General features: G+C 34.6%; 1 protein-coding gene across 1 annotated transcript; it reads left to right on the top strand.

The window, feature by feature from the left end:
* Positions 1–3,330: 3,330 nt before the first annotated feature.
* On the top strand, positions 3,331–4,218 carry LOC145666233 (uncharacterized). Its single transcript, XM_081733299.1, has one exon. It carries the CDS (start codon positions 3,331–3,333, stop codon positions 4,216–4,218), a length of 888 nt encoding a protein of 295 aa, XP_081589425.1.
* The last annotated feature ends 16,795 nt before the right edge of the window (positions 4,219–21,013 follow it).

The following is a 21,013-nucleotide window of genomic DNA, read 5'->3' as shown; positions in this document are numbered from 1 at the left end:
ATTTTTCGAGAAAGCTTAGAAATCATGATTTTAATAAACCAATATATGTTCTTGAACTTCAGGCGGCTGTGGAATCGATGGAAAGATTTAAGCCATTCTTGCATTCTAAATTTGAGTTACGAGTTGATAATCAAGGTCTCGCTTATGCGATTAGAAATATTAAAAAGATAAATAAATATGGTAGCTTATTATATCGATTATTTGGATTTAATTTCGAGATAAAACATGTACCTGGAATTTTAAATCTTCCTTCAGATTTTATTTCTAGAATCCATGATACGGAAAATTTTGAACCAGTAGAACTGGAACAACCTTGGTCAGAGCAGGTAACAAATTATTGTAAGGTTAATTTATGGAGTCTTCCATTTGCAAATGTTTCAGTGTATGAACATCAAAGAAAAGATGTAGAATTAAGTAAATTGATACAGCAACTTGAATCGGGGGTAAATTTACCAGGATACAAATTAGTAAAGGGCATATTATGTAAACATACTAGGGCAGTTAGAAATCCCTATAAGCAGTGCCGGTCTGGAGCAATCACGGGCCCTCGGCTAAAGTTGGTTGTGGGCCCCCTGATCGAGAAACTTTTCACAGCGTATCTCCGGTACTTACAACAATGATTAAAGGTTTGTTTATGAAGAAAAAGTTTCTGAAGTATTTTAAATCTATCTATGTTATAATAAATGGCAAGGTAAAACATACTTAAGCAATATAACGTAGATATAAATCATGATATAGGTTTCGGCGTCAGTTCAGCATTGTACTATATGATGTAATGAGGCTATGAGTGAAATAAAGAGAAATGTGTTGATATGGCAAAATTATGCGAAACCCGTATGGTTATAAACATTTTTTTATTCTATGAGAACTAATGACAAATATTTAACATGTATTACAACATTTATATGACCACATAACTGTAAAAAGACGAAAATATTGGTATGCACTAACAAAATGAAGCTTATTCTAGATTTATATTAATACAAACAGGCAAATTATTGATTACTACTAATAAATGATTACAATATCATAAAGCACAAATTGTAAAATTGAAAATGACCCAGACACACACAGGAATTACAAAGTATCAGGAACATATCAATACATTAATTTTCTTTTCAAAACTTCGCTTGTCACCGCAATTTCATCAATGACTTTATTTTTGTCTAAATTTATAAACAAGTCTCTCTCAACATTCATCAACATTAACGGAGATAGTAAGTTCTCGCTTAAAGAATATCTGAGTCTGTTTTTTACAATTTTCAATTTCGAAAAAACTCGTTCACAAGTTACCTGAGTGGAGGGAATGGTCTTATATATTTAAACACAGTATATAAATTACTAAATAATCCAGACTGTGACGTAGTTCATATAGAATGGAAAATGCACATGAGAGACATCTTAAACATTTCCTTTTAGTACCACATTGAGTTTCAGACCTTATCTTTCTATCTTCAGATTCTTCTTCAGATGTCACACTTTCATCTGAATCACCATCACCATCATTACTTGTAATTCTCACAAATTTACACACTTATTTCTCTTCTGGTTCTTCAGACTTGTCACTAAAATCTGCACTCAAATTACGATACTGGTTTGCAAACTGTTACAGTTCTAACAACTCACTTCTATTCACGTTTGCTAATTGAGAAACAGTTTGCAAGCAATCTGGAAAATCTTCTACCTCCATTGCAACTATATCCTCGTACCTTTTTGGGTCTAACCAGGAACAATCAAGCAGTAGAGTCTTGTTGGTTACAAACCGTTCTTCTATACTTTTACTCGCTTAATCGAGAATGTTAAAGTATAGTGCTTTGTATTTCTGGTCATGTGACAAATTTCTAGCCTCGTCGGAAACTTGTTCACAAGGCATTTTCTTCACCTTGGGAATTCTTTTTTCTGGAAAATCACCTTCTTTATCAATTTCCCCATTCCTAAAATAAGCGTTGATGTCATTAACCAGGGATTTACATTTGTAGTGCAATCTTTTAAAATTTTTGTCACTTCTTTTTCTTCTAATTTCGTGTAATAATGTATCTACTGACTACCAGGCCTCTATCTACTGACTACCAGGACTACCAGACTTGTTTTGGAGAAAGATGGACACAGGAGAACTGAAAACATGTCTAGCATGACTACAGCTAGAAACAAATTTTCGAATTTGCACCACTGTCCTAGAAGGGAACGCACTGTAAATTTTGTTTTGCAATTGAAATTGCCTGTTGACACAATACTGACAAAAATGTAACGAATTTAGAAGATTCAACATTATCATAATGTAAATCTATTATGGATGATAGAGCTTTGTGTTTGCTCCACCACCTAGTAGCACCTATTTTTTTTTTTAATCGATATAGCTTTGCCCACCCAGAATGATTTTTTTTTTTTTTTGTAAATTTCTCCCACACGATCATTCTCTTGTATGAATTACTTAAAAACCAAGCGGATTCTTCCACAAGCCCGAATAAATGTTCTGCTTGGAGGCATTTTACAGTAGAATCTGCTATAACTAAATTGAGAACATGTCCCATGCAATGTGTATATATGATTTTTGGGTTTACCTTCTTCAAATGTGCTTGAAGACTATTGTAGCTCCCTTTCATATTACTGGCTCCATCAAAAGAGCATGCAACCATATTTGAAAGAGGTATATTTAACTTTTTAAGTGATGATTGTAATTGTTCAAATAGTGCTTCGCCAGAGGTATCTTCTGCTATAGTTAAATCAAGAAGTCTTTCATAGATTTTACCATGTACAACATAACGAACACAAACGGCTACTTGGTCCATCACTGCTATATCGTGAGTAGTATCTATCATGACACTATATATTATGCTGTCTTTTAAATCCTTAATAATCATATTTTGCCGTTTTACATTATGTGTAAATCTGGTACTGGTTGTTTTTTTTTTTTTTAACTGGTTTTCGAGTATTACCTTAAACTATGTTGTTGTGTTTTAAAATTATCAGTAGTTAATTCTGTTTTTGTATTCTAAACATCTGATAATTAAGTTAAGTTTTAAATATTTATTTTCGTATGCGTCCCGGCCCTCCCAAAGGCTCTGGGGCCCTTCGGGCCCTCGGCGATCGCCGAGCAGCCGACCTAGCCAGACCGGCACTGCCTATAAGGTATGTTTGCCTAAATCTTTAGCAAATTCAATTATTGAATATTATCATTCTTATTTACTTCCGGGAAGTCATCTAGGGGTGACCAAGACTACCAGTAAAATTTGTGCGAGGTATCATTGGAATGGTATGTGGAAAGATATTCGAAATTTCGTGTCTACCTGTAAGGACTGTCAATTAAGCAAGAGCTCCAATGTTAAACAGATGGGGCAACGCGTTTCTCAATATGAAAAAGTGATTAATGCTGTGTGGTTTACAGATTTGGCTGGTCCTCTTAGTCCTACACGGTCTGGTCGATATTGCCTTATAGTGGTGGACTCGTGCTCCAAGCGTTTATTTTTAGAACCTATAAAGATTTTAAATAGCAAGACTATAATAGATAAACTGTACAAATTAATGTGCAGATTCGGATTCCCACATTGTTTATCGAGGGATAACCACAGTGTATTTGTGTCTAAAGTTTTTACGGATTTCTTATATAGCCAGGGTATTAGGGACATAAGGAATAGTCCTTATCACAGTGCCTCAAATAATTCGGAAAGGTACTGGCGTTTGGTGAAGGATGCCCTGAAAATATATTTCCATGATAAGCAAACTCGTTGGGATGAAGGACTATCGGAATTGGAATTTTCCATAAATTGTGCAGAACATGAGGAATTAAAATGTTCGCCGATGGAATTAACATTAGCTTATAATGTTTGTGATCCATTGGATATTAAATGGAAAATAGAAGAACTAAATTTACGTAAGCGTGATCCCAATATTTTGGCCAATGCCATGAGTAACATGGCGAAGGCTTGGAGACTGCGTAAGCAAATATTCGACCAGCGAAGAATTCCTGTCACCTATGAAGTTGGAGATAAAATACTTATTAAATCCCAGTATAAATCCTCTCTAGCTGAAAAGCTTAACAAATCATTGATGTATCGCTGGGAGGGATCATTTCAGATCTTGCGCTTTTTGAACGCAAATAGCATTCAAGTAAAATCTCTAAGCAATGAGAATGACGTTCGTAAGACCCATGTTGCTCTAACGAAACCTTACAGGGAGAGACGAGAACAACATGTAAATAATTGTACAGTAAGCAAATAAAAGGCAAATAAAAAAAAACAATCCATGGTTTAAGGTTGCATTTAAAGTTAAATTTATATTTTGCTATAGATCATTTTTTTTAAAAAAAAACGAACTATCGTCACTCTAGTCATAGTGAAATTTCAATTTATTAATATATATATAGGTATGAATATTGACAAGCTTTTAATTTTTATGTTTGTATTTCTTATATGTGAATGTTAATATCTATTTGTCGTTTCCAGGCCTGGTATTGTAGCTCGTCCGTATATGTATGTTTAATATTGTGATCGGTTGGACTTCACTTCTCTATGTAAACTTGCTGTATGGAAGAATAGATCTACCGGACGGAGTCTATTCCCGCATAGGTATCACAAAAAGAATTGTCAAACTGTAAGTGTTACTACTGTTATATATTATTTATTTTAGAAAAAAATATCCCATTTGTAAAGAATAGTTAAATTTAAATTATTCTTGTATCCACACTTTCAATATAAGAGATTGTAAAGTTATAAATTATTTTGGATATGGACTACCGACTTTAGACCTACTAATCATGGTGTTAGATCGGGTGAATGAGAAGGATGAGTGATGGTGAATGTTTTATTTTGGGGGATTTTTTTATTTTTAGTTTAGTTTTGTTTTGTTGGTATGAATCGTGAGCGGAAGGTTATTAGTAGAGAGACTTAGACTAACTTACACCTGGACAAGTTTTCAAAATAATTTATAATTCAAAAATAAAAATAATTAGCATTATTTTTATTTTTCCTGGCTAGGACGAGTGTGTAACATGTCACTCTGTTAGTTACAAAAAAAACTTGTTAGATTATATATATATTCATTCTATTTCGAGTCTTCGATAAACCAGTTTCGTTTGTCAAATTTTGAATATAGCGCCTCTAGTGGCGATTTTTGTAACTTCACCCAGCACTTGAGTTATCCTCATCAGATGTGTGCTGGAAATGTACTCGGTAAAATCTTGAAATAGTAAGCTCTATTTATCGAAAATTAGTAAATTATTATATTAGAGTTGTGTGTATATTACAAGTGAGTTCAATTTGACATTCTAAGGTGTGGATTGTTATTTATTTAATATTCTGGTGAGTTCTATAATAATTTTCTTAAATTTAAATCAAATTCATATATGTTCTAATGGAAACTTAACTGTTTGATTAAAAGGGATATAGATGGTTGTGTGTTAGCCATACTTATAACTTCTTGTATTCGATGTATATATGATATATATTTGAAAACTCGGTACAATTATCCAAATCTTTTTAGGTTGTCGTAGAACACTATTAAGTTGAGATTTATTGGGACTCATATTAATTTTACTGGCATTTGATTTAATGTGTCCAATCAGTATCAGCGAGTTTAGTGACTTGTTAAGAAATTTGTAATTTTCGATTGATTTTGTTATAAAGAAGAGCTTCCTAAATCATTGACTTATTACTAAACGAAACTAATATTAAAATCCTTGACCTATTTATGGTTGCGATTGGCCTAATTTTTAGGAAGGTTATATGGTAATTATATTTAAGCTGAACATGTGGAGGTGCTTAAGATTATGTAGTAATTATTCTTAATTTGAAAATATATATATATTCTTTCTCAAATGTGGCGGGACTTCACCGGTGGGAGACCCGTACCGAGTAACGAGCTCGTATCTAAATAGGAACGTTACAATGTATTATTAAAAACTTTTAAAAACTTTTAAAAACGTCCTTGCCGGGGAACCGAACTGGCGTCCTTTGCACTTGTAAGCCAGCACCTTAAGCACTACACCAAGACCTTGGCGTGGTAAACATTTAGTTGTCGGCGTATTTGTTGTATTTTTGTTTTATGTTCCCAATTCGACAATGTTTACTCTTTTTTCTCCGTTTAACAGCTGTTTCTGGCTTTCTCTTTCGGTGTCGTCCTTTATTTACACTATGCACTATTCGTATTCATAGCTTGTGCCCCTCTGCAATTTATTCAGATTAGACTTTTCTTTTTGCCCCTCAGTAAACATTTGATTGTTTTAGTTCCCATACTCTCCATGGATGGAGCGCAGGAATGCCAGACTGAAAAAATAGGTATACATTTACTTTCTTGGCATAATACCTAAGGCTCAGGATATATATATATATATATACAGTATATATATATATATATATATATATATATATATATATATGTGTGTGTGTGTGTGTGTGTGTGTGTGTGTGTGTTTGTTTGTTTTCAAATAGTTTCCATCTCTTCTTTTTTCATTTGATTTTGCTGCTTTCATCAGCGTAAAAGGTTTAGGATTTGCTAGATTTACTTATTGTGTTAAGCTTAGACTAGAAATATTCTGTGCACAAAATGTTTGTAAACTTTCCTATTACGAAAACATTAAAATGATATCGAATTATATATTTGTAAAAACTAAAAAAATAATGTATTGTTGTAACAGTATTTGATTATAATTCGAAATGTAAAATTGTAAGAATTATATACAGCGCGCCTTGTGAGCACAAATAACTTATATCCAATTTTTCCCAATATTAACTTTGTCGTCTATTGCGATGCCATGATATCTTCTATGTCAGGTGCACAAATATCATATGTAAACTGTTAGTAGCTAATAGCTTCTTGATAATACACAGTGAACGATTGTCTCAAGGCTCAAACTTTCTGCTTTATCATGGCACAGTTAAAGCGTCGAAACAGTCTGAGGAAAAATTTAGAAAATTAGACATATTGAATTTGTGCTCTCAAGACTCGATAAATTCGTTATGTGGATTTTGTAAGATCAATACAAATCTCTGCCAAAAATTTGTCATAAAATTTACCTCAAAATTATCTTGGACACAAGACTTGTTTGCGTGCAATTTCTGAGCGCAGTAAAATGAGTGAATCGTTGTTTGCGTGCAGAGGTTTAATTGACCTGTAAACAGGTCCTACATAAGAATGCCAAAATACTGACTCTAAATATATAACTGCATACTGAGTTAATACTCTCAATATGTAGAGAGTTAACGAGTTTGCTATTGTACTCAATGGAAGGAAAATTCTTAGAGATTGGGCAAGACCATTTGATTGTAGCCTGATCGCAAGCGATCGCCAACACCCATAGTTTGACTGCGTAGTAACGTAATATTAAAATTTTTTAGGAGTCAAGGATTTAAGTTGTTGATCCCGCATGGATGAAAAATTGAGCCAGATTGTCTGATCATCATTAGATCATGTTCTATCCCTGACAATCGTCACTTGATAAAAATGCATAATGCCGTAATAATTGTAAATTTATAGAGCTTTAAAAATAAGGCTGTAAGCCTCCATGAAATCAAAATTGAATGGAATTGGGTCACATTGTTTGACCGTTGTTGATTGTGTAGAACCATAATTTTAATCGCCGCGTATAATAATATAATGCTGATAATATTATAGGGGAAGCTAGCAAGTTAGCATTTTTAACCCTTGGTAGCAACATTGATAACAATTGGATGATAATGTTTTATTGTACGATCGTAGTGACGTAAGCATACATTTAGCAGAGGCTTAATATTAACATGTTAGCTCCACTATGGAGGAAAAAATAATCACAAATTGAGCCAGGTCATTTGATCATTGCTTGGTCGGGTTTGATTGCCAACGATCATCGTTTGATCGCCACATTTAGTAACATAATACTCATAATTTGTAGAAAGAAAAGTTGTTGGTTCTATGGAAGCGAAGTTGATTGAAATCAGACCAAATACTTTTATAGTGATTAATCGCAAAGGAACGTCTTTTGTTCGATACGGATATTAAAGTAATATGCATAATTTGTGCGGGGATTAAAAACGTTAACATGTTCAGTGATTGAAATTAAACCAGATTATTTGAATGTCGTTTGATGTGGTTCGATCACCGAAATTCATCATTAGATTCCCACTCATACTGACGATATAATTAGCTATAAATGTGTACAAGTTAACATATAACACCAACTGAAATGTAACTTGATCGAAATTAGGCAAGATCGCTTGACTATCGCTCGATACTTAAAATTCAACATTTGATCAACACGAGCAATAAAGTAATTAGCATAACAAGATAATCGTCACCAAACAGCGTTTAATCACTATACATACTGTAATGCAAATTCACCTTATCAATGTATATTAAAAATAAAAGAAACAAACAGGCTGAGGTTCCGTAAACGCACTTTCAAGGAAATGACACTTAAAAATGATAGTGAAAATGTCAAAACACAAAAACAAAATAAGGAACTGATACAGGTGAAAAGCCAAAAAGCAGGGTATATAAACTAAAGAAATTGTAAAGAAACGAGAAATTAGTTAGTCAGTAATTTGTCAGTCGTTCCGTCAGTCAGAACAACATAGTCGACCACTACAATTGGAACCTTGGTAGCATGAAACTCAGCCTATACCATTAAAGGTTCCTGTATTTTATTAATTATGATAAGAAGCAACACATAAGAAGTTCGTGTAGAGGTCTTCCTCCATGACAGGCGTAGATTGTTATAATTGAAAATTTGTATATTTATTATTTTGTAACCTTCTTCTCTATGTAATTTCTTCAATAATAATCAAGATGAATATGAAGTCGTATTGCCTTTCTACGGAGATTATACAATTCTTCGCGGGGAATTTTGAGTAATTCATCAATGGGAAAAGTGGGGGAAAGTCCAAAGACTAGCTGAAAGGCTGAGACGCCAAGTTGCGTTAAGGGAGTTTGATTAAAACAAGCATTGGCCTTTTGAAGATGATCATCGAATGTGTATTAAAATATATAATTTTAAAACCCATTGGACTGATCATCTTCAAAAGGCCACCGCCTGTTCTAACCCAACTCGAGTGGCTGAAATTCTAGAATTACGTTCCTTGGTTAATTACAAACGAAATGAATGAAAAAATGAAACAAAAAGTTAAGTCTGATAAAATTCTTACTATCTTTTACCCACAACAGTTAGTTTTAATTAAAAAGAATCCATGCAAAAAAAGTAGAGTGAGGCACACTTTTGCCTACCTTTCATGGTACCTATAAAATAATTCAACCAATAAATGCGAATTCCTATTTAGTCGAAATTTACAACAGTCAAAATAAGATAGCAAAAGAAAGATTTAAATTGTACATCCCACCACCAAACCCTCAGATCCGGATTTCGCCCTGAAATGCAAGCAATTTCTTAGATCATAAAATCATTGCTTATTCAGCTGTGAAATAGCATTCTCACCAACATACAAACGAAAAATGCTATATATCCGTATATATAAAATAGACAAGTACTTCCAAATATATTCATTTCACGCTTTACAAACTCGTAATTCATTTATTTCTTTAAAAAAAGGAACAAGAAACATGAACCATGCTTTCACTATCTTCTCGCTGAAATACCCAAGCTAGGCCTCTCGTTCTTGCAATAACCTAACCCCCTGTCCTTGCAGTGGAGTCTAAAATCATGTATAACAGTCTTCTATTCAGTGCTCTGACTCTAGCATTCCATAGTTCACCATCGTTACCCCACCACGGCACGCCAACTTGCCTTCCTCTGCTGCTAGATTAATAATACCATCCCCTCGCGCTGGGATTCCCAAATACTCCCTTGTTGCTTGCATACAATCTCCTCTCCCCTCCCTCTCAGGTCACTCATTGTTCTGTATCCCATTACTTAAACAGCTGCTGGAATAATGACTTCAGGTTAAGCCCCCTTTTACTTTCACCCCGGCATGTATATCCAGTGACCTTTCGTGTCAATATATGTTTACATACATTGAAAAAAGTACTTTACATTCTTTAAAAAAGAAGTGATATCCACGACCAAGCAAAAAAAATATCAGCAGATCTTCATCGTGTTTTAAGTTACGTTCTACTTATTTTTATCAATTGCTTATACAAGCATTAAAAATCACATGGATTGTGAACACTAGATTTCATATTAGGTATCTCCATGTAATTTTCCCTCTTTATAACTTGTGTTAATATCGAGTAACTAAATAAAGCCTCATAATCCTTTACTCCCACCTAATATAGCATTCCATCTTTTACACCTTACCCTCTTCTACAACCCGCTGCCTGACACCATCTATGATGCCCTTTCCTGCTACCAAAAAATGGGAGAAGACGCTATGGCCAGCCAGACATCCTCTTTCCAGAAGATGTTGGGATATTTACCTATTCTTATACACCAGCAGAGTTCATCGCAGCCAACGTAACCACTCTTCAAGCTGCAGTTAAGCCGCAGTCCTGTCCACCAGGCACAGAACCAGAAAATGTTCATCCCGCAGATGTGACCTCTCTTCACGCTGCAGTTGAGTCACAGTCTAGTTCACCGGATACACAACAAGTAAAAAGTTCATCGCAACAGATACTACTGCTCCCGTTGTCACGCCGATGTTCGTTGGCACAGAAAACACCGATCCACGCATTGTTGGAACCTGGTGTCCAGTTCTCCATCACCACCAACAAGCCAAAGTTCATCATAGCATATATAACATCCTTCCAGCTGCACTTAAGCCACTCCACGTTTCATCACTGCAGGCACAGCCCCTTCCGGATACAGCTGAGATCGTAGTCCAGCACATCATTCATGTGGACCTCACAGGTAAACGTCATTCCTGCACGAAGTCTCCATTTTGCTGTACTGTGTGCATTTATCTCAAGTCCTTCCTCCTTTTCTCATATCTGGAAGACACCTGTTACCTTCCGGAGGACGTTCCCAGATTCTTGCTAATGGTATTTGGTTCGAGAACATAAATGGATTCATTCCTTCGCTGTGCATTCCCTGTGTACTGGACTGCCATAATCAGCACATAATCACGATGTTTAGACGTTGTTCGTGCGAAGTGTAAATTGACTATAGGCAAAAGGCCCTTGAACTGACTTTGGTTCTCACTATCACAGACTTCTTCTTAAGAGACTGATTCAGTGGGAACATTCCTTCAAAAAACCCTTACTTGTTAAAAAAAAGTAGGGACTGGTTTGATATCTAGCGCATGGTGTTGTGTTTTGAAAGTTCTGTTTTGCTCTTCTCTTTTATATACTCCCATTACAGCTGAAAAACCATTGCCTCTCCAAGTACGAAGATGATTGAGATGGATTTAACTCTTGTTCTTACAGTAAACTTTTAGTGCTATTAGTATACATAAATGTATATTAAAAACTTTTAAGATTAAAAATAAATAAACAGGTTGAGGTTCCGTAAATGGACTTCCAAGGAACTGAAATTCAAAATTGAAAGTGAAAATGTCAAAACACAAAAACAAAATAAGGAACTGATACAGGTGAAAAGCCGAAAGCAGGGTATGTAAACTGAAGAAATGGTAAGAAAGGGGGTGTTATTTGGTCAGTCATTTGTCAGTCGGTCCGTCAGTCAGAACAACATAGTTAGTCGACCACTAGAATTGGAATCCTGGCAGTATGGAGCTCAACCTATACCAACAAACCTTCCTGTAAGTACTTCATTACTTATCCTAAGAAGCAACACAAGAAGTTCATGCATGGATTGCTTCCTCCATGACAGGACTAAATTGTTAAAATTGATAATTTGTATATTTATTATTTTGTAAATTTCTTTTCTTGTTCAATAATAAAGATGCATCTAAAGTAGTATTATCTTTCTAGCGAGGATAAACAATAAGCAATATCCTGTAATCATTGATTCAGTTACCAACAAATCTCTGTATTTTTAAGTTACGAAACAATACTGACGTACTATGCATAATATGTAGAGAGAACCATAGAACAATGGACCCATAACAACAGAGATGAGACCTTTACCATTACGCAAATATGTTCTCTAGCTCATGTGGTAGTTTAGAGGCCATGCTAATAGTAGTACCATGCTCACAACCTCAGTATTGTACAGGGCGCGGCACGTAAAACCGGCCCGTCGTAATATTCTGGTATATTGTGTTTTTGGCAACTCTTAAATAATCTACCTTCCTACCAAGAGAAGGCGTGTCGAGGTCGGGTCGACTTACGTGACCTGCAGCAGTCACGTGCAGCCGCAGCCAGTGAAACTTGTCGAAGATAGTTGAGAAAAAGGCCTCGTTGTGTTGCTCGTTGCCAGTGGTTTCTTGGATCCACTAATGCTCATCATGAGTGACGAAGCGTGGTTCCACCTGTCTGGGTACGTAAATTCCCAAAACAACCGGTATTGGTCGACAGAAAATCCACACGCAATCCACCAGGTACCCTTGCATGATACGAAGATTGGTGTTTGGTGTGCCATTTCCGCCACACGCGTTATTGGGCCCATATTCTTTGAGACGACAGTGAACAGTGACGTGTATATGGGAATCCTGGAGGAGTTTTATACACACTTGACCGAAGAGGAGCGTCAGTTATGTTACTTTCAGCAGGACGGTGCAACATGCCACACATCAGCTGCATCATTGTCCCTTGTGCATGAGATGTTTACACCAGAGAGGACAATCAGCAAAGGTTTGTGGCCTCCTCGGTCACCAGACTTGTCCACGTGTGGCTTTTACTTATGGGGACTGTTAAAGGAAAGAGTATACGAAACAAATCCACACACAATTGAAGAACTCAAGACCAGGATCCAGGATGTCACCAATAGCATTACACTACAAGAACTGACAAGGGTATATATGAATCTCCTCAATCGTGCTCACATGTGTGTTGAAGTGGGCGGAGGACACTTTCAGCACCTGCTGTGAAGGCTGCTGTGAAGGTGAGTAGTCATATTCAACATTACATTTCATTTATGTGTTGTAGTTAATCATATTCAATACATTACATGTCATTTTATGTGTTCACTTTACGGGCCGGTTTTACGTGCCGCACCCTGGCTAAGTCCGATTATGGCTGGCCGTTGATCTGAAACAAAAATGCACTAAAACGGATCGTAAGTTAGGACTGTCTGATGAAATAAAACTTGATTAAACTTGATTTCAAGCAATATCAATGTCTTGGTCTGACTATGGCTTACCAAACGGTTCATCTCTCAAAACTTAGTCCCAAATATTTCTTCACGATAATTTAAATTTTAAAATCAGCAAACAGCAATGGTTAAATATTTTCAAGAAGTTTGTTTGAAAATTTCGAATTATTTCTTTTGTTCGAAATTTTAACTTTCAGTTCGACAATTTTGGTTTGAAATTTTAGGTCCAAAAAATTTGATTTGAAAATTTCGTTATAAAAATTTTTTAATTCGAGAATTTTAGTTTCCACATTCTAGTTCTAAAATTTGGATTGAAATGTTTTGGTTCGAAATTTTGATTCCATTCTTCGAAAAATTTTAGCTTAAAATCTCTGGTTCAAAAATTTCAGTGTGAAACTGTTTGGTTTCAAAAATTTGAATTCGAAAATTTTAGTTTCAACTTTCTAGTTCAAAAAATTGGTCTGAAATGTTTTTGTTCGAAAATTTTGATTTCATTTTTCGAAAATTTTAATTTAAAATTTCTAGTTTAAAAATTTCAGTGTGAAATTTTGTGGTTTGAAAAAATTTGAATTCAAAAAGTTTTATTACAATATTTTTTATTCGAAAATTTTAGTTTCAACTTTCTAGTTCTAAAAATTGGTTTGAAAAGTTAAATTCGAAAAGTTTTATTTCAAATTTTTTGTTCGAAAATTTTGGTTCGATGTTTATAATTCGAAAATTTCAGTTTGATTTCTTTTGTTAGAAAATTTGAATTCGAAAATATTGAGTTCAACTTTTTTGTTCGAAAAGTTTAGTTTGATGATTTTAATTCGAAAATTTCAGTTTGAATATTTTTGATTTGAAAAATTTGAGTTCGAAAAAATTGAGTTTCACTTGAACTTTTGTAATTACTGGAAATTAGTGGACTCAAAATTTAATCGAATAGTTAAAACCGTTTATTTGTTAATCGAATAGTTAAAACCGGATAACGTTTGGCGGTTCACCGTGAAGCGATTCCCTCTTTGCATTCACTGAACAGTTTTGGCACATACTAAACTATTTTTGAAATGATGATTTAAACTAAACAGTCAATTTTATTTAAGATATAAATTACACGAACTAACACCAGGACCAAGAAGGTGACCTTAAAGTATCGTGGTTCTCTCATCAAAAAGCTTAAGAGGAGTGCAATTAGGTACGCATATCCTCATTATTTGTAAATATACTAACAGCAAACTCTACTTTGAAGACCTCAGACAACGTCTATGTTGAGCATAAATCCTAAACAGCACAAGAATTTAAGTTAATATCAAAGTCATATAAACTTTCATCGAGAATCAAACTCATGACTTTCGGAGACTAAATATAGACCGTGCATGGCTATAAGTAATAAAGAGAATACATGAGGCTAGACACCTTCCCAAATTATATCTTTAGCAATTTTAGGTGATCAAATACTAACATTAGTTCTGGGGACCATGACTTTGGTTCTGCCAAATTAACCACAAAAAATAGGTACCAATCACGTTCGTCCATGTACCCTTGCTCTATAAAAACCTATACGCATCCATCTACTGTAATAAAGAACCAATCAAGCTTAGAAATATTACACAATATTGAGATCCTTTTAGTCATGAACCTAAACAACATATAACAAGCATATAACAAGTAGTGTCGGAACCGTTTTCCATCAGCTAAGCCCTTACTAATTAAACTAAACACAAACGCTGAACGTTTAAATCGTTCAAACTAATAACAATGTTTTGTAAGAGTTATTACAATGAACTAATCAGATTTAAGCAAAGAGTAAATGTAACGTCATTATTATTTATCCACGAACGGAAACGAAAAGTAGTAACTAGGTTCGAAGTCAGATCATCACTTCCCTCTTTTACCTTCTCTAGGAATGAATTTATTCTTTCAAAGTAAACCATTACACATATGTTCTTGTTTTGTCATAAGAAATAACTCTTCAATGTTATCTCGTTACATAAGTAGATTAATCGTTATTACAATGAACCAATCAGATTGAAGCGAAAAGTAAATGTGACGTCACAAACGGAAACGAGAAGTACTTACTATGTCCAAAATCACATCATCCCATTCCTTTTATCCTTCTCAAAGAATAAATATATTCTTTCAAAGTAAACCATTACATATATATGTTCTTGTTTCGTCATAAGAAATAACTCCTCAATGTTATCTCGTTACATAAGTAGATTAATCGTTATTACAATGAACCAATCAGATTTAAGTGAAAAAGTAAATGTGACGTCACAGACGAAAACGATTGGTACTAACTAGGTCCAAAATAATCTCATCTCATCCCTTTTCTCTTTCTCAAAGAATGAATATATTTTTCAAAGTAAACCATTACACACTATTTGACAATTAAACACCGTATTTGTTCGAACAAACAATGCCAACGATACTGTGACAACGAATACGTAAGCATAGGTAACACGATATAGCTGACGTTTCCTTTTCCAACATATGATTATAAGTCAATACACGAAGAAACTTTTTAAATCTTTCCAACAGTTTTATTTAACCCACAAACGAATACGATATAAATTAATGAGGTCCGGGATCGCCCCTCCCCCTCTTTTATGCGTCCCAATAAATGTATGCTTTCCTGGACACACTTTTTGACAATTGAATATCGTGGTTCGAGTCCCATAAGTTTCGTGAATGAAAGCTATACCTTAATCAAAATCAAGTATTCCTCCCAAAGTTTTCGATTTAAGTTGATTTTGAGTTTAACGTCCCGTTCAGCAGCGAGGATAAAACCTACTAATTAACGTGAAATCCAAACCGCATGAGCTCCTTCCGGGAATCGAACCCTGGTCTCCCACGTTAAAGGCGCATACGCTAACCGGTTAGCCACGAAGGAAATCCAAAGTTTTCGAGTTTCATATTAATACTAATACTAATTTATACTATTACTGGGGTCTACTAATTCATAATGTAATAGGTCATCAAGAAAGAGATCAAACCTTGTTTTGGTAATTTTATACCCATAAAAGGGAACGAAAAACCATCATAAGCTCCAAGTTAAAGTCCCAGTTCAGTGACGTCAAACGAACATATTAGCTCGAACCAACTACCTCTAATTCATTCATACCAGTAGAGGTGCGGTGGCTCAGTGGTAGAGCGTTCACCTTTGCTGTATGTGGTCCCTGGTTCAAACACCGCGAAAAATAGTTTTGTGGTGGGCAACATTATGCTCGGGATACTCCAATTTTCTCCCACCAATTTATTCATTTCTCATCGTAACCACCTAAACGGCATAATCGTGGGACGTAAAACTAAAGATTTCATTTGCACCAGTGTTAGTCCTTGGATAACAATATCCAAATTTTATGCCATAAAAGGGAACGAAAAAATAAAAAGCATTCGTAAACCTGTAATATTTCATAACGTAATGAATCATCAAGATCATATTTTTAGTAATTTTAAAGAATCATCATGACCTCTGATCCAATACTCCCAATTCAATGACGTCATAGCCTGGCCAATGTACCTCTGATTCATTCGTACCATCGTTAATGGCCCCTGAATAAGCATAAGCAAAATTTCAATAGGTGACGTAACCCCGGGCCAAAGCATCCCTGATTCATTCACTATGGTCCATGGGGACCAAAATTGGATTATTAAGAGTTAGGCAGAGTGACGCAATTACTACTCGGGGAATTGAATAAACGATGGCTGAATATAGGCCTAATACTGTGAACATTCTAGTAACTCAGATTGTGCACGCTCGGGAAATGCCATACAGTGAATTTCGAAGCACTAGGCATAAGAGCCGCCTCTATAATCATCACTGACTGCCATTTCAATAATGTGTTTTATTGTCGTATGTCCGTGTACCCATCCTTTCCTTCCCCCTCCAACTGTCTACTTAATACTTTTTCCATTCCGAATTTTTGTGCTAGTTTTCTGCCGAAACCTTGAGTCTTATACTCTCATTGGTTTCGAGTTAGGTAATTATTTAAGTTTAGGATTCCCTTCCTGCATCGAGGTTATATGAGACGTAGACTCAAGGATTATGATGAAATTCAAACACAGTAATCGTCCAAATTTTGTAAGCTCTATAGTGATCAACGTTAAAATCGGAAATGACCCATTTCTACCACTTCCAGTTGGCGAATCACTTCCATTAAGGGACTCCCTCGAGACGAACTCCCTAAATTAAAAAATTCGAATTCGTCCAAAGTTATCGTGTGAAGTAACGGCCGTACGTACACTGTATGTACGTACTAATACCGATAAGTTCCACTACGCGATAATAATTAATACTTCATATACCCCCGCCACACACACACACTAGCATATGTACACACGAAAGTATACTTGGTAGTATGCACACGCTTACACCGGAAACTAGAAACACACACAGACAGTCAGACAGACAGACAGACAGACAGACAGACAGAGAGAGGGAGAGAGAGAGAGAGAAATCTTGTTGTACTTTCATACTGAATGCACCGTTACCCACAAAATCAGTTAGAAAAGAAAAAGTAAAAAAAGTTGTAAATGAAACTTTCAAAGATTGGTACCACTGCTGCGTGTAACACATGAAATTGTTCCATAGAGATTGATTTGTAATATGATGTATATGGGTTTCTTAATGGTAGTATAACAAAATGCCTTGAAATTGACCACAAAATAAAAAGTGAAATTTATTTCTCAAATTTTGTAAAATCGGAGTCAGTGGGCATTATGGGAACAGTCTACAATAACAATATATGCAAATAAATATTAATATACTTCACTTTTTCAGTGGGTGCAAGAAAGCTTCGAATAGTGTTTGGTGTCATAATCATTAGCTGATGTATAAAATTTCCTTCTATTGCTTTTTGAAATCGAGGAAAGCAAGATCGCCTAGAATAGACCCGAGAGGCACACCCAGAAGGCAAGTATATAGTATACTCTCCATTTGACAACTTTATTTTAATATGAGCTGTGATCGGAACCTAGTTTTTAAAAGCAGCTGTTCTGCAGCTACGTGATAAAATCTAAATCGCTACAACTATTACCTAGCTTTCCAGAAACATATTCGCTACTTAAGCTCTTGTCACAAATACAATTTACTTGACATCATGCGCCATAATATATGTTAAGACATCTACATGCGTAAGTGAACTTGAAAGTTTCGTTAAAATATTATATAAAAGCTTTGTGTGTTAATTTGCGTTTGGCAGTAAAGTATGAATTTTGTCTGTTCTTTTAAAGTAGATATATATATATATATATATATATATATATATATATATATATATACGTTCGTTTGCAGAAACTTTTTATATACAAAACTGAATTGAAATTTTGGTCAGCCTTTGGGTATCAACGTTGACAAAAGGAGGATTTTTATGTATAATTATGCTATGAAAATGAAGTTTGATGTTGAGTATATTTTCTAATTGACCTGTCACGTATAAAATTAGATTTCTAGAACATAATATATCGATTACATGTATATATCGGTCACACGATGTTAAGCTTTAGTTTGACCATGACAAACCTACTTCGTCATGCAACAGAACGCTTAAATTTATATCTTCGATTCATAACACTATTCATAACGATTTGCTATGTCCATTGGGCAGTAACCTTGACCTGAAAGTGCTTGGTTTATTTTCTTCGATTGGCTGTTAACTTCGTTTATTGACGTGACTCTGAAGCATTTTTCTGCTTTATAGTAGTTCTGCCTGTACGTGTAACAGAGATGATTGTGGTCAATATTGTGGTCTATATGACGACAGTGGTGTCGCTATATATTTATTTTATGGAGTTCCAGCAAACTCCATAAAATAAATATATAGCGACACCACTGTTGTGATATAGACCCCAATATTGATCACAATCATCTCTGTGATCAATTTCAATTACAATCAAAATAAAGGACTTTAAACTCCAATCAAAGTAAATATGACCTACAGGTGATATATATTGACATTCTTTATATATATATAGTGAAAACATGTTCATAGAATCAATTTAACGACCCCGGAATAGATTTCATTTCCATTATTATCAGCCTTCTGAACCCGAGAGCAGGGGCGGATCCAGGGGGGGCGATCGGGGCGATCGTCCCCCCCCCCCAGAAGAGGAAACTTTCTTACTTTATATATATAAATAAAATCTATCCCAGAGTTTGGATCCCTTAAAGTTTGCATTATGACAACTCACCGCCCCCCCAAAAGTCGGTTCTGGATCCGCCCCTGCCCGAGAGTGATAACATTCCATTACCACCTCCAGTTTTAACATTGATTTATTTGCAAGAAATAAGGTAAGATACAGTGAGAAATAAGTTTTTGATTCGGATTCAGCATTTCTTAATATAAGTTTCATGATTGACTTTATCCTTCTATTCAAACCGGAAGTGGTCGAAATATTCATCTTTTAGTTTCAACACTGATCACTAAAGTGAGGAAACGATAATAGAGGGCGATATTCTTTTTTTGCTAGAGACTTATTACTCCAACAACAGATTCCATACCCGCTTTGTTTTGTATCTGTGTGGAAATCTACTACTGATTAAACGAGGGTAGAAGAAACATACTGCCTTTCTTTACTTCACCATTGATTTCCAAAACTCAAGAATGGTAAAAGAGGAACAAATGCGTTTCTATATAGATTCAGGGTCTGAAGAAAATATTTCATCTGAGCTATTATTATTCTACTGAAATCGAAAATTTGAATAATAATAATAATAATAATAATAATAATAATAATAATAATAATAATAATAATAATAATAATAATAATAATAATAATAATAATAATAATAATAATAATACAACTAACACTCAAAATTTATTTCCATACAGTAAGAATTGTAAGTGATAATAAGAAACTGATTTTGATAGAATCTTAGCATGGAAATAGCATGTTCCTTCTCTAATTTTATTAATTTACTGAATACAAAAATTATAAATTTACATTTTGAGGTTTCAGTCTCACTACTGCTAAAGAATTTAAAAACATAATCCTTGTTTTCATCCACGTTAATATGTGATATAAATAAATACCACCAAATATTGAAAATGTATAACATTATATTACCATTCTCTTCATTATTATTGAGGCAGCTGAATGCTACAACGTAAGAAGAATTGTCCAATGGTAGAATAAAAAAGAATACTCGTTGTATGCCCCAATCGCGCCACAATTACACGAAATATTACAGACTAATTGTGTTTCAATGTCGTTTGGATAAGGCACAGTATATGTTATTAATATTTACCATTATTTTCATACTCATTTCTGTTTCCATAATACATATTATCCACAATATTGGTAGTGATTAAAAACATATTGAAGTAAGAACATTTAACCTTAATTTTCAATATTACGAAACATTTCAAGTTTCTATCTGCCTTAGTTTCTTCAGGAGATGGGCCTTAGTTTTATGAGTGGAACGTACTTTGACCGTACTTTAAGGATAGCCGCCGTTTTGGATAGCATCACAGTAGCAACATGAAGTTCCCAAAATTTGCCAAAGTAATAACAATCTGATCTACCAAATGATTTTGTTATTTATGCAACAAATGATGTGGTAGAAGTTACTGAAGCCATATATTAATACGAATAATGTTTGATGTGATACGAAGGACAGACCATTTATTTGAAATGACCTTACAACCTTTGAACTAATAACTAAAAGACCCTGTCACGATTTTCGACGGAAAATGAAATTTGCTGCCTATTCCAGAATTGGATAGTCATATAAGTTTGAGAAACTTTCTTTCATAAAAATACAGATATTTTAGAGTTGCAAAACGCACCACCAAGAAAAGAGCAAAATGTATATCAGGGCAGGAATGTAAACGTATTGTTACAAATTGTGTAATGTAGCATATGGAAAGTCGCCAATCATTGCTTGATCTTTTTATATAAATTGTGCTTATGTTAAAGTGTTCTTTCCAGCATACAATGTACAATAATGTCCAGGGCCGCCGC

The sequence above is a fragment of the Thermobia domestica genome, chromosome 12 (assembly GCF_964235325.1).
Source record: "Thermobia domestica chromosome 12, izTheDome1.hap1.1, whole genome shotgun sequence".
In the NCBI taxonomy this organism is placed as follows: domain Eukaryota; kingdom Metazoa; phylum Arthropoda; class Insecta; order Zygentoma; family Lepismatidae; genus Thermobia; species Thermobia domestica.
This window is presented reverse-complemented; position numbering and strand designations above follow the sequence as displayed.